This window comes from Argiope bruennichi, chromosome 5 (genome assembly GCF_947563725.1).
Source record: "Argiope bruennichi chromosome 5, qqArgBrue1.1, whole genome shotgun sequence".
NCBI classification, from domain to species: domain Eukaryota; kingdom Metazoa; phylum Arthropoda; class Arachnida; order Araneae; family Araneidae; genus Argiope; species Argiope bruennichi.
Window position 1 is genome coordinate 82,649,008 of NC_079155.1, and position 16,497 is coordinate 82,665,504.

Here is a 16,497-nt window from a genome sequence, read left to right on the forward strand (position 1 = left end):
ATAAAAATACTGAAGCCTTACTCATTTGGCGGTGAAGATTTTTTTGGCGGGAAAGTTAGTTTTTAATTAATAATTAAAATTTCAAAAAAAGGGACCCCAGGTGCACATTCCCGACCTCTAAGGTATACATGTACCAAATTTGATAGCTGTATGTCAAATGACCTGTCCTGTAGAGCGCCAACACACACACACACACACACACACACACACACATACATACATACATACATTCAGCTTTATTATAAGTATAGATTACACATTTTCTACACAACTACAACCTTGTTTTCACAAATATGAATATCAAACTACGAATCTTGCTAGCGTGCAGTATTGCTCGGAGATGTAATAGAATAGTTTTGAGCCACCTCCTTGGATGATTCACTACTACTATTTGATCACTTCTCTTGATTGTATGATGCAACTTTGTACTCACGGTCTAATTAATTTCGTCCGTTAGAGACACATAAAAACCAAAACGTATACTATTTTGCTATGTTGGCAATCCCTGATCATATAGTGGGGACAATTCAAAAAGTTTCTAGTAAATACCGAAAAAACGGTATTTAAACTTGTGAATACCGGTATTGCAAAATTGTACAAATGGCTTAAAATACCTGTATTGCAATCCCTAATAAACATGTAGGCAAATCATCTATTCTCTATTATAATTTTTCAATAAGATGATTAATTATTAATTTACGAAATTGCAGCTAATCCAAAAATAACTTAACGATATTATTTGTTAATAGCAAATAATATTGCTGTCTGTCGTTGTATCTTTTACTTGCCAACGGTGGAAAAACACATATCTAAAGAGAAGCAAGGCTGCCGGTATTGCTTTAGGCGCAATTTCAAAAAATCCCAAATAATTTATTTATTTATTTATTTTAGTTTTTTTTTCCTAAGTTATGAAATGAAAAACAGAATAGCAGTCTTCTCCTTGGCTTTTTCTTATACTAGCACAATACTGCGCGTATTACTTTTGCTAGTAAAGTATGGAAAAAAATCGAGTATGCTTCTTTTCAAATTGGAATCTAAATTTAAAAGAGGTCCCAATTTTGATCGCAAGACCATAACATTTAGTGTTACGTTTTTAAGTTGCATCATTTATATACTCGATAAAACGACAGACGGCCGATTCTTTCATGGAGATGGTTTAAAGTATGACGTAGATTTTCAGTTTTGTGGATAAAATTATGCTCAATTCAATCCTCTCAAATCATTCTGGTTTTATTTACGTTTATGCATATACGCGGGGATGGGACGAGATTTCTCGTTAGCGGATTTTGTCCAGAATTTCAGAGGAATCTACAATTTTACTGTTATGACCGCATATATAATTCCATCCATCCAATGTGTTGCGTTTTCGAGTTGTCATGTTAACAGATATGTAGAACTACATAATTTAAAAAGTGGTTGTTTTCAAACTTATAAGGGCTTATAATTTGGGATATTCGTAACAAAAAATAACTGTTTAAACTTCGTAAACTCAATTTTAGCTTCTAAGTTAAACGCCAAACTATTTCTAGTGCCCAGTACAACGAACGGATAATTAATGGAATTCTCCCATGGCCAGTTGGGAAAATTTGATGTATTCAACTAATGACCGGCCTTGGTTGCCTAAATTCTTTAAATAAATAATGCCATGTATAATTTAAAAGGTAAAGAGTCTGCTCTTCTCTTTCAAAATTAGAAACACACACTCATTTATAGTGTCGTTTCAATTCCATAATGGAAACTTTTGTAATTCTAAAACAGCGCATCTTTCGACGAATATAAATTTTAACGGACATTTTTAAACGTTTTGCTTGAGATATATATCTTGAATGTCGTAAAATATATATATATATATATTTTTGTTTGATCGTACTGTCCACTTCTGAATTAAAAAGCAATTGAAAATTACTTTAAAAAATTTCAGTTTGCATGAGTGTTAAAAACATGAAAAAACACCACTCTGAAGTTTTACAGATTTCCAACGATCACTCTCTGAAATTGTTGCCAATGAATTTTATTCTTATCTTGCAACGGACGACTAAAGAAATTATCAAGTAATCAATTTGTTATTCTCTATCCTATTTTTCACAAGTAACTAGCTTTTATTCATTGGTACATTTTGCATCACTTTTGTCTATGCACTAAATCCATTATATTTCGCAACTGTTTTGTTAATGCAATCAGAGATGAATAAGAATGGATGTGCCCTGCTGGCAGGGTTATCTGCTTAATCCTGCTTTCTACTGCCGAATTTAACGGTCGGCGTACTTTTCAAGAGTCCATTAAACAATGCGATTAAACTCCACTGCTCATTTTTTTCAGCTTGGTTGAGCGCGGCACATCACTCAATAATACAGTATCTGAAAACCAGATTAATCATTCTGTGTCCTTATCCAAGCATGAAGGCGCTGACATGCACAGAAGTTCCTGGCGTGGAATGGGCTGCAAGAGGCACCATGCCGATTCTCGCTGTCGGAGGGCGCGTTCTTTTTCAACATTCTCAAATGACTGGATAATATAATCTTGATTAAATAGCCCAAGCTTCAGAGGCCCCATTATGTGCGCCGTAACTCAAAAGACATGGTCCATAACGCTCCTTTTTCCTCCTCCATAAGAAGGTCGTGAGCCTCACCTGTGATCTTACATCTTTCACCTGAAGACGTTTTCCCAATAAATCTGTCCTTTCATCCATCAAGCAAAAGTTGTGGCTTCTTTTTCGCCTTTTTAAAGTGTTCTGTTTTTCAGCGCAGATCGTATAACATTTTTCACCTTAAGTGTTGGCGAAATGTCTTTTCTAATTGAAATGTTTGGCTATGAAATTCGGAAGGGATGACGCACGACGACGTTAAATTAGAGTCGGCACAAATAAACAGTTGAGGTTGGTTGTAGAAGCTCCTGTGGAAGAAGGATGGCTGGGTGTCAGATGCTGACAGTTTAAAGGGCTTAGTAATAAATTTGTCTTACGGAAATAAACAGATGGTTATACATGAATAGAAAAAATAGCCCTGCGTTTTGTTGGTTTTTGCTAGTGAAAGTGAAATATAGAGCGCTTAGATTTATTGTTTTATTTATTATTTTATTTTTCCGTATGACCTCATGTTGTATTTCTAGAAGCTTGTAAGTGGTCACTTTCCGGATGTTTTCCAGGCCTTCTATCTTTTACTTACATTAATTTTATTCATTATAAATAAGTTTAAAATATTTATTCTATCTTTAAGATGCCCATCTGTGCTATCAAATGACAATTTTAACGATAAATTTTGAAAATTCTCATATCAACTTTCCCTGTAATATTTTATTAACCCTTTGCGGTACACATTTATTGGATTTTTTTTTTTTTTTTTTTTTTTTTTTTTGCATTTGGAGCATATTTAATTTTGTGGGCAAGTAAGAGTAGTAGATTTTATTCAAGAATTAATTTATTTCGTATTATTCATTATATATATTCCTACATAATATTGAAATAACTTTAGGCAGTTAGTATTATAAAATACTTCTAAAACAAATAAATTCTGGTTGTAATAAATAGCAAATTATTAATAATATAGTTAAATCTCGTCTTAGTTACAATGACGTATCAGAACGTCATGCGCGTCTTTGCCCAAACAAATGCATGGCGTACTGATACGTCAAATGTAGCCAAAGGGTTAAAATCCTAATAAATGTATTTCATTTTTTAAAATCTGAAATAAAAGAAAGGTCTTTTTTGAGTATTTCTATGAATAAATACTTGGCAAAATCCTGTACTCTGCATTATTAATTTCGGTGATTTGGAAATAAGATAGTATAGTAAAACATTCGTTAAAAAAGTACTAGAAAATTGTACATAGATAATTGTTTCAATTCATATAACTAACATAAAAAATAACTTATGATTCGTAACATACAATTTCTGTTAAGAGAGAATAAAATAGCAAAAAAAAAAAAATATTGATCGATTTTAATAATCTTATAATGAAACTTAATAGAGAAAACACATTGTACTCGTTCATTTTGTTCGTTCTTTTACAAAAATGGTTCAATGTAGTTTGAAAGAGATTGCATGATGCTAAAAAAAATGCGAATTGCCTGCAGAAGAAATAGAAAAGGTTGCGCAGACAGTCCAATAAAAAAAATTGATTTCTTTGCACAAATAATTTAATTATTTAACCAATCTTCATGTTATCTATGTATGCCAATATTTTATAAGTTTTTATTTTAAAAAAAATAATATTTTTCTGATTTATATTTTGACAACAACTTCAACTATTAAACAATAACGTAATATTATCATCAAAAATTGGCGAAATAAAAATAATGCAATGAATGAGGGGATTTTAATTTTTCTTAATCCTCATTTTGGATACATTAAAAGAAACAAACTCATATAAGCATTGATTTTATACAATTATAAATATTCTAATTTCATTTAACATTTTTTAAAATTAATACATAATGGGAAAATTCCGCTTTTTTTTTCTTTTTTTTTTTTTTTGTCCTTTTATTTTATTTATCTTGATTTCCAACTCAGTCCTTTAATTAATTGCAGTTTAGAGTAAGAAATTAGATAACGATGAACGTATTTTCAATTTTTTACATTTTGAAAGAAAGCAAATTACATTTTAAAAAATTCTCAAATCTAATGAAGCAATTGCTAAAGAAAATTCAAAATTATATTTGGTTCTTGGTTGTTTTTTTTTTTTTTTTTTTTTCCCAAGGGATAATAGAATTTTGATCTCTTAAGTTCCTAACGTAAAGAATGCAATTCAAAACTTGTTCACACCTTTAAAAAAAAAGGCATTAAAATAGTATGTGACAGTGATAAATGAGTAAAAATTCAGAAACTTTACGTGAAAAACACGCTTAAGATGAGTAATATTTCTCTAGATTATTAATAATCTCTCAGACATTCAACCATGTTGCCTGACATCTGGCGAAAGTTTCTTAATTACATTGATCCATAGTGACATTTTTTTCTTTTTTGTTTGAATAGCAGCACTTTCACTGGTGTAACATCATAGTGAATTTGCTATGTTCAGATAAACTCTTTTTACTTTTTAGGTTCTGGAATATCATACAATGATAAATCGTTATCGGAGAAAAATAGTTCAGAGAAGTGTGAATGTTAAGAGTTTTTCTTTATTTGAATCATTTCTTTAAAAGGGAAAAAATATTTTGCTGTAAAATATTTTGTCGAATCTAATATTTCAATGACAAAATATTGAATGCAGTAGTTATTTTCTTACTGCTTCAAGAAAACTAAAAATGATGATTTATGACACACAGTTCATAGGTATTCTACTGTCAATGCAATATTTTTTTTAATAATGTTAGTCATTAATGGATAATAAAAGTTTTGATATGTTATTTTATTCAATTAATATTCTAGAACTAACAGGGATGTTAGCTAAAATTCCTTAGGTATTTGAGGAAATTCATGCATATTTTTTTAAATAACGTCATTTTTAATTTTATCGCAAGTGACGGATAAACGTTAACTTCGTACATTATTCAATAATATACATTATCTCTACTAATAATGATGATGATGGTGTGTGCTGACGTTCTACCGGAAGGATCGTTAGACCTAATTCTACCAAATTTGACATATATATATATATATATATATATATATATATATATATATATATACTTTAGAAGAATGGAATATGCACTTTAAAGTTTTTTTTTAATTTTAATCAAAAAGTAAGCGAAATTGTTATTTTTCCTCAAATTCTCCCAAACTATTATAACACAAAACTGATTTTTACATCATTTTAAAATTTAAAACATTATTATTGCTTTGCGTAATTTTCAACAATAGTTGTAAGATTGTTGAACTAAAATTTAAATCGTCTTCATTATTCCATCAAATATCTAATCACGTACTTTTTTTTTCCATAATTGTAAGCTAAGGAAGGAAGATTTTGTTTAATATCTATCTATATGGCATGATGAATAAAGAATTGAATTTACAGTACCGCAAAAATTAAAAGATACATTAATCCGGACAGTCACCTTTTGAATAGAACTATAATGCTATGAAACTTAATTCTTTTAGGTTGGTTCATACTCATAATGAACAAAGCTGATGTCAGGCTAGTAAAATAACTTAAATCCGATATCTGCAACAATTTGGCGTGTAAAATTATTTTCTTGCAGAAATCATTAAGTTCTGCATATGATAGTTAATTGAAATTAAACTCGACCAATATTACCCGCGAAACAGCTGATCGTCCAACTTATGTACAGTAACGGTCAAATGGGCTGTTGTACTCTTTGATTACACATTTATTTAAAACGACTTTTGTATTTAAAGCGCATTAATTTTTTGAACATGCGAAGGCAGTGACTTTTAAGGGCGAATTCATTTATTTCTTATTATTCAGAATATACACTGCTAGATGATATGCAAATAACTCGAGCTAATTAGAATTACAAAAAAAGGGAAATATAAATTAAAACAAATACGGAACGTTCAGATACGTCAAATATACCCAAAGGGTTAACCCTTTCGTGAACCGCTTCTCTTTTGAATTTCTGACCTTTTTTAACGTTTTATTATCAATTAAACAATAACATTGCAGAAATATATTTTATACATCGAATTTTATGCTTACATATAATTTTTAGAGATAGGAAGTGTACTTCCCACAGAATCATTTACGATCATAAGGAAAATTCAATTTAATGACAATTATTTTCCTTATAAAAATAAGGAGCATAGTGCAATGCACAAGAATATCTTGCATCCTGCACACATATGGTTGCTCCTCTTTTCTGGGACCTTTGTGCTACATTTCTTATGTCGTATATAACTCTGTCGTATAATTTTCCTTAATAGCTAAGCGCACATCACCCGGAATCGCACACTTCTTTACTTGGAAGCTAGAAGGACGCCTTTCCTTTTTTGGGGGGAATATACGCCAATTAGCTGAAGAGCTAATGCTATGCAGAATGTTAGTTGTATAAACTTACGTTTCTTTCCTTTACAGCATACTAGAAACCTATTCATTATCCCGAATCTTCAATAACTATTCAGTAATGAAACGGAGAATTATTAATGATGTCATTTTGCAGAACCAGGTTAATTATGTTTCATCGCAATTTGGTAAAATAACGAAAGATAAGATTTTCAGAATAAATTCATTTGTCATTTATTCTCATAACAAGCAATTATGAGCATTTAAAGTAATAATAATTTTTGTTTGTTTCTAGGTCATTGAATACAACATGAGGGTTGAGTGTAAGTGCCATGGAGTATCTGGATCATGCGAGACCAAGACGTGCTGGCGGGCTCTTCCGAAATTCCGACTGGTTGGTACAATTCTAAGGGAAAAATTCGACACCGCAACTGAAGTCCAGCCACGAACGTCCGGCAAGCGGAGCCAGCTGGTTCCTCTTAATGCTTATTTCAAATACCACTCAGATACAGACCTCGTCTATCTAGACTCATCTCCAGATTTCTGCGAGCAGGATTCGCAGAATGACACTCCGGGCACTCATGGCCGGCAGTGCAACAAGACTTCGAAGGCCATCGATGGTTGTGACCTGCTGTGCTGTGGCAGAGGTTACACCACCAGGACTGAGATCGTGAAGGAGAGGTGCGAGTGTAAATTTTACTGGTGTTGTTTTGTTAAATGCAAAGAATGCGAAGTGGAAGTGGAACTAAATTATTGTTTATAGAAGAGAGTGGAAACGTGTTTCCCGGATCAATGGAGAGTGCTGAACATACTGATTTTCAGGAAATTAGCATGAATTCTTATTTGTTCTCAAATGAGAATGGAATTTCAGTGGCTGTATAGTTGTAAAAAAGCTTTTTATCGAAAAGCTTCTGCACTTCGACTAAACATTTCAATCGATATGTGTATAAAACGACTAGATTGGTAGAAAACGAAGGTAAGCGACATTGTACTTAGAGAAGGTGCCGGTTCTCCTTTCTCCATTTGATGACATTATGAGCAAAACATTTTATGATCTGTACAATACCTTATTTCGACTATCATAACAATTATCTCGTATTCGTCTCTCGAAAAAGAAAATTTCTGTACCTACATAGAACAATTGCGTCAGTTTGAACCATTCTATTTGCCAGTATAGCTCATTATACTTCTGCTACCATGCATTTTAAGTTAGATTAGCTAATGGTAATATTATATTTTTAGACTGGTGCTTTAAAGAAGTGACGCTGGCCTTATTTACGCACATTTGAACAGAATTTAAAAAAGAAATTCGTTTTTAAAAATTTTGTATAGAGTTTTTGTGTGAGCAATATTGCTAATAATTAGCATATCTTTTAACCTTATTTTTTAATGACTAATTCTAAATCTGTTTATTAAACATTAATGTTACATTACTATGATTATATTTTATTTGTGTAATAAAAGATATGGAGTAGAAAAAGCGTGTTTTAAGTTAGACTTTTCGTTTACTTACAAAGCAAATTTTAAATATTTCAGATCCACGAATTATGATGCATTCTGCAATTCATATTACGACAAGAACCAATGATAATACACAAACTCATTTATAAATTATTTATTAGAAAAAGGTAAGAAGCAGCTGTAAATAAAAACAATTCTTGCATTAAATTTGTAAAAGAAAATCATCAATAATCATGTAAATATGAATTCTTAGATTTACCGTTCTGTAAATTATCCCGATTGAAAAGGCCCCAGAAAATATTAAAGAAGTTTGTAAATATCATGAAATATTTCCACAAGTCAGCATTGTCATATTAGAAATAAAACAAGAAAGCATGTATATTCGCATTTGATATCAATTTTCCAGTAAATTTATTTGAGAAACTAAATAAATTTAACTTTTTGATAAATAAAGTTTCCTTTATAAGTAAATAATAAATTTGAAAGAACGCTATTAGATAGGTTAAACTATGCAAATAAACCTTTTTTTTCATGTTTTTGTAATATATTTAATTTTTTTTTCTTTTTCAAAAATAATGTATAGCCACGAAATTTCTTAACTTTAACATCACAAAGTTGTTAACTGTTCTGCTCTCATTTTTACTCTGAACAAAAATACATTAAAAAATATTTTTTGTGCTAGTTGCCTGTATGCCAGTTTTTTACTGTTTGATGTAGAATACGGTTCAAAACAAAGCATTTTAGTTGCAGTAATTTTATACGCTGTTACTCATGCCTCTATAAATGCAGAAAATGTAGTTGCTTCTTTATCTCATGACCTTTAATAATTTTTAAAAATTTTCATGACTACAATGTTTACGCTTTCCTCCCTCAAAATTCGATACGCACTGCCTCTTAGGTTTTTTTTAAAGAAATCTTTAGAACTGTGCTACTTTCTTGAGTCATTTCTCATATTTCAAATACCACCTGGAGCAGATTGACTTCTTCCCACGTCTCCCAAAACTAATGTGGTCTAGATTAATCCGACAGTATCTTTCACCTATTGCAAGAAAAAAGCAACGAAGGGAAGGAGGAAAAAATAAAGCACAAACTCTCGAATTATTCTTCTTTTTTTAAACTTTCTTGAAATCCCAACGAAATAAATTATCCTTCTGATCATCCATCGCGTGAAACTTTGGTAACTTCAAGAGAGAACAGCAAGTAAAAAAAAAGGAAAGGTATGGGAGCCGCATTGTTTCTGTTGAAAGTTCCCTGGGAATTTTTTTTGTCTCTATCTGTCTCATCTCGGGGTGTTATATAAGACGTTTCGGCATCATCAGTTTCAGCCCGAAACAACAACTCGAGGCAGTTGTTGAGAGTGGACGACTGTCTGCGCGTGATTTATAACCGCAAAGAGGGGTTTGGGGTCTGAATCACCAATCTTCGCCAATTCATCAATCAGGCAATACTGTCACCCGCACAATTCTTCGGGACCGTGTGGCTGGCTGAGAAAAAAATATATATAAAAAGGAGGTCCTCTCCTTAAGCGTCCATCAATCGATTCTTTGAACAAATGATAAATTTTCGGGAAGAACTTTTGTTTTGAAAAGTTTCCTCTGCGATATTAAACGACATCGGATTTAACGATGAATTGGTTATCTCTTCGGTCTGATAACGTGCGGCGGTGGAAGACGTAAAAAAAAAACTACAATCCTAAAAGCCTTGTCAAAGCGTTAAAAATTCTAATCACTTTGAAGGAAAATAAATGATGTTGGAATTTTCTAGATTGGAACATGTTCTTTACATTTTTCGATAGAATTCTTAGAAGCATTTATTTTCAAACCCGTATTCTTTGTTGACGAATTTAATTAAAATTGGAAGGATGGTTAATTGAGAGTTCTTTCGATATAACAGAAAGAAAAATCATAAAACATGCTGTTTCTTGTGTAGAACTCATTTTGTATTCATTATAATAGTGTGTATTTCTATGATTATGACGCATTTTGCTTGACATAGAAAACGTTTATGGTCATTAATTTTTTCTTAACATAATCGTTTTTTATTCTAATGTTATATTTAAAATATCATCTTAAAACGTTTCTTTTGTAAATTTTAAAAAATTAAGCGTTTGTGTTTTTTACACTGATTCTCATCTCATTTAAGATATAATTAAAATTTCATCATTTGAAATTAATCCTCGTTATACCATAGTTTAAAATAATTAACTTAGTTCTCTTATTTTAATATGTAAACTGCTCACAATATATATCTTATGGAAACAAATTGCATCTAGCTAATTTTACGTAATTATTTTTAAATAGCATGTATTATATATATTTACTTAGTAATTAATATTATCAGCAAAGCTCATACTAACATTTTTGTACAAAAGCACATGAAATCATTTCCATTTCTTCTAAAAAGGCATTGAAATTTTTCATTTATCTAAGCAGGATTCAACACAAGAATCCTGAAAGTTATGCTGTAGGAATATAAGAATTTAAAACCCGTTGATATTGCTTGAAAATGAACATACAGCCATTATTGTTTTAGAGCATCAGAAATTACGCTTATTTAGATAATAATGTTTGGATATTTTCATGTTCATAAGGAAGTAGCTTTTAAAATAAAAATAAAAAATACATACGAGGTGTCCACTTTAATCATGGCTTAATAATTAATTTCTAATCCATTAGAGATAGGATATGTATTTGCCGTTGGAAAAATTTTCTAAATGACCTCAAAAAATTATTTTTTTAGGTTGTATGAATCTATAAATAAACAGCTAAAAAATTAAGAAATCTAAATTTTTATGCAATTCGTCAACTTAATAGTCATTTGTAGTAAAATATTCTTGACACGCTAATCTTTTAAACAAAAAAAGAAGTTCCAAGCTTTCTTGATAAAAATTGAGTAATGAAGCGTTCAATTTCATTAGATTAGATTAGTCAATGGACATCTCGAAGAGGCACAATATAGTGAATATTTATCGAGGAGGCTCCAAAATCAGCTATAATATTACTAATATCAATAGTATTAAAATTATCTATAATATTAATATCATAGGTTAATAATATGCAACTCTTCACATCTTAATTTTTTCAGTTTATATATTTAAACATAATTACATCCGTCGTTCCATTTAAAGCGATTTCCCAGTTGTAAGTTTTATAACTAATGATTTATAAGCTGTCATGATTATAAGACTAGGATTGGCTTGGATATTCTATGTACATTATTCTACACAGTTCCTTTATTAGCATTTCATCCAGGAAGAACATTTTCAGAATCCTTCTTCAGAAGTTCTCTAACAAAATCTTGCCAATTATTTTTTGAAACATTTTTGCTTTTGATCTGGTAGAACTAATATCAATGAATATTTCGGTTTAAAAACACCGATAATGTACTTCATAACTTGTCTACTTTAAGGTATTCGAAATTTATGATATAGCTGTAATTAAAAAAAAGATTATAGCTTGTTTATATTTCTGTTATTGTTCGATATGGCACATCGGGATTTACTCTTTTGCGTTATCAGAAAACTTTTTATTAGTTATTTAGAAAAAAATAAGTTTTAAATATTTCCGATCTGAAAGAAAAAATCAAAAACACGATTTCAATATTTTTTTAATGCAGAATATTATTGTTATTTCTGTATCTTACTAATTTACTTATAAATTAAATGATTTATTTGCTTTTTTTTCTGTAATTATTTATTATCCATTAAAGGAAAGAATAAGTTTTAAATCTACCAATTATAAATAATTTTATATTTTTGAGGATTTTTATTTTATTATTTTGGCACAGATTGGAGAATTCTTTTAATTTCTATTCTTCAAAATAATTCCTGACCCATGAAATTTATAGTTTTCTTTAAAATAAACTTTAGAATATTATAGAATATAGAGATAATTTGAGTCTCAGATTTATATTTAAAATAGATGCTGCGGATATTTCTGAAATATATGTTTTTCCAATTTTAAACAAACATTTGCTGCATATTATTGGTAAATTTATCTTCTCTGCTGTCATTTCACTTACAAATATTTTAATTGCAATATTTTAATAAATACTATAAAATAATGTATTTAATTTCTCATTCGACTGTTTATTATTTCTGCCAAAATTTTTAATGCATCTTAACTTTAAATTAAAATTGATATTAAGTTCTCATAACATTTCAGTATGAATTTCCAAATTTTTATATGCTATATTTCATTATTTCTTAATTGCTTTCTGACAAATTTTATCGTGACTATAAGATAAAAGCATTATTTTATTTATGTTATTTTTTGCAAATGTTTTAGAATCTCGATTATTCAAATTTAATGGATGAAATAAAACTGAAGTCCTGAAAAATATCTGATGCCACACCTAACAACTTCCGATTACCAGGCTATATGCATTTAATTATCAGCTTTTTACACTAGAAAATAAATGCAAACACAAGAAAAGTTTGATGACTGCTTATCGTGAGAATTCAAAATTTTTTGTCTCAATGTACATCAAAATTGTATTTATCAAAGTTATAATAAATTTTAACAAACCCTACAAAACATAAGAATTTAATTATTTTTAATGAATGTATGTTTCATTACATGTTCGTTTTCACACAGATTTTTTAAAAAAATTAAATAGAATAGAAAATAGATTGAAAAATTATTATATTTTACGAATTAACTTATAAAACAGTTAAAAAACTTTCTCATTCTTATTCGTGTTGTTGACCTAGTCTAGAACTTTATTTTTTACTTCCGATTTTTTTTTTTTTTTTTTTTACCGTATTCTATTTTTATACTAGATTTATTAAAATGTTCGTTAAATTTAAAAAATAAAAAATCGTTACACTATATTTCGAAGCATATCTTTCATCATTAAATTTTCAATCTTCATTCTTTAAATTTTTGCTTATCAGATTAAAGTATTGCTATTTTTCTGTTTTATAATTATCTGTTTTTTGTATTTTTATAAAACGTATTCTTTAAGAAAATTTCGAATAATCGAGATTATACTGTTATTTAGTAGTTTTCTAGCATGTAATTGCTGGAAATAGCAATAATTGATATAGTTTAAGTAATTGCAATTATATGATATAGCTGTGAAAGTAAATTTACTCTATTCTACTTTTTCCTTCTGTAATTACTTTAGTTGCTTGTGAAGATTATTTTGTTGTTGATTGACAAATTATTTTAAGTTGACTCGAAAATCCAACAGCTTTACTTGTTTTTGTTATTGCATCCATTGTATATATTGTACTTTTCTTATATAGCGATGTATTCATATATCTGAATATTTCAATAAATATTTATTATGTAAATTAATGTGTACGTTTGTTTTTTAAAGTGATCGTAAATTTTAAATACAATTCTGTATATAATTGCATCTTACAGTGTATCGAATATTTCTCCGTGCATCTGGTGGATGCTAAATATCAAGAAAATATAAATTTCTTTTATTAAATATATCGAATTTCTTTTCCTGCGTATAATTGTAATAACTTTTGGAAGCTAACAATTTAACAAATTGAAAAGTGTGATAAGTTTAACCCTTCAGATATGCACCCATTTTTTTTTTTTTTTTTTTTTTTTTTTTTTGACATTAGGACACATTTTGATCCCAAATTATCAGGCACATATGCATTATCTTATTGACTATTGGTATAAAAATATGGTCAGAATATATAAATATTTTTCCCTTGAAACATGTTCTTATTTGAAATACAGATACGATTTTTAATAAGAAAAAACAGAATTGCACTTAGCCCTTTTTTTTTTCTCATACATTGTATTTATTTCCATTTTCCCCATTCCATTTATATAAAAGTTATTAATTCTAATATAATTTTTTCTTGTATAAAAATATTGGAAAAAATAAGAAAATCTACATTTTACATATAGTTTACCTTTGAAATATTTTAGAAAAAGAAGTTTAAATATATCACTTTGAAAATTCATTACAATTGTCTTTCATTTTTATATACAGACTGTAAAAATACTTATAATTTTTAAATCAGAATAAAATGAATTCTTAACATAAATTTGATAATTTATTCATATTACAGAAGAATGCATTTTATATAATGATTCATTACATTTTTTTGCTAGCAGGAAAGTATTCGATATGATTTTCTGGAGCTATTCCGAATCTGCGTTTTGTTTCGGTTCTGTATTATGATCACTTTCCCAAATTTCATGAATATATAACGAATCTGAGCTATCATCATTCTACTTATAAGTAGGAAAACTTACGAGAAAATCTCTGAATCTGTGTTGCTAACTGACTTACTCGGAACATTAAAAGAATCTGAAACGCCAGCACACGTAGGGATCAGTTTGACCCCCAAAACTCTTGTAAAAAATGAGATACATATGTAATGGTATCTCTAAAGTCTAAATTCAATCCTAATTAATTTCCTAACTTTTATCTTAATTTAACCCATATTAACTTCATTCTAAAATTTTCTCTTGTTTTCTGAACCAAATCCACCTTTTTTTTTATTTAATTAATACTACACAAGCTTTGTAAAAATGCTTAAATCTGCACTTTCATACACTCCGAGTGAAGGAATAAAAATCTATCAGTCTAAACAAATTCTTTTAAAAAATATCTAAATTCCCCCTACCTAAATCGACACGTGTAAAGAAATCCGGAATTTCATAGTATATAATCATCGGGAAAAATATTACTGTCGCTCTTTTCTGTTCTACTCTTGTGCCGTGATGTCGATTGACGTACCTCGTCGCTTCTTGCTTATACATAAATTATACACCCCGGATGAAATAAAAACGAAGTTTTAAAATTAGAAAAGTGTCCTCTGCTCGACCATGAAACTACTTAAAAAATGCATGTGTTTACATTATATATATGTATATATAGTTGATTTCTGTTTTTCCACTCTTCTTCTAGCTCTGCCATGAAGATATACGAAGTGTAGTTCGCAAACGGATTCTGAGACGACCACTTTTCGACGATCCCATCTCATTAAGGGGTGAGACGTGGAACGATAAGCGCGTTTTCGGTATAATTATATGTAATGTTTGCGTCTCAGAAAACCACGAGTCTTCATTGTTATAAATGTAAACATCTCCTTTCATTTTTCCTTTCATCCCTATTTTGACGAATTAAACCCATCCTAACGCATGCGCAAAAGCGCGGAAGGTTTTACAATCCATTTCTGAACTATATAATCTTATATAAATTTTTAGAATTTCTAAACAAAAGAGAAAGGATGGGACCATAAAAGACCCCATGCATGTGTTTAAAGGTTAAATAAAGTAATTCTTCACTATTTATATAATTTAAATTTAAAAAAGTCATTATGAATACGAATTACATTGTATGCTTTATATGTGATTATGATCAAGTCATTAGGAACTTATCGTATAAATGCAATGTATTACGACATGTCTAATACATTTTTCCTCCAAAAAGCCATCATGACAAATACTGTCATCCTTTCCTTGTATTCATCCGATTCCGACATCATCACCACAAGGCGGTTCCTTTTCCTTAGTCATCTTTAATAGACAGCATCAAAAATCACCTCTCACACGACGACCACTTTCATTTAAAAGGAGAAAAAAACCCACATGTCAATCAAAACAACTTTTTTCAATTCATTTGGTGGATGCATCAACCCCGGAAGTGCACGCTTATTTAACAGAAGTCTCAAGTTAAAGAGCCCGCTTAGAAAATGGTGAGCCCGATTCCGCCCTGCTAAGTTTAGCTGCATCGTTAAAAGCGGTCCTCCAATTGCTCTCCTAGAGATAAGCCCGAGTTTTTACGATATTATCTCACTTTTTGAAAAGGCAGGATACGTTTGTCGTAAAGGGAGCTCTTTCTTTCCGATTAGAAAATAGAAAGAAAAACATTCGGCGGGAAGAAGTACTTATGCTTCAGCATTTAGTGCTCGATTTTATTAGCCTCGCGAAGAAAAATAGTCCGAATGGAAAGCGAGCTCTAAATCTTCCTTTTAAAGTTCGCAATCACTTAACAGTTTACGGAATATGGATCGATAAGGCACAAAAGGCAGGAAATAACGAACGTAATATTTTAGTATTTTGTAAGAGTGACTGCTGGGGAGGTACTGCTTCATCTTGCTTGGCTGTATTTTTAGGACTCGGCCCCAAGCACTACACAAATATTCTTGAGAAGAATA

General features: G+C 29.8%; 1 protein-coding gene across 1 annotated transcript in view; it reads left to right on the forward strand.

The window, feature by feature from the left end:
* The window catches only part of LOC129968716 (protein Wnt-4-like), a 196,332-nt gene extending 185,931 nt beyond the window's left edge, over positions 1 to 10,401 (forward strand). The window contains exon 4 of the mRNA XM_056082893.1: positions 7,195 to 10,401. Within this exon, the coding sequence (XP_055938868.1) occupies positions 7,195 to 7,662 (468 nt within the window). The 3' untranslated portion in view covers positions 7,663 to 10,401. The remainder of the gene's footprint in view (positions 1 to 7,194) is intronic.
* The last annotated feature ends 6,096 nt before the right edge of the window (positions 10,402 to 16,497 follow it).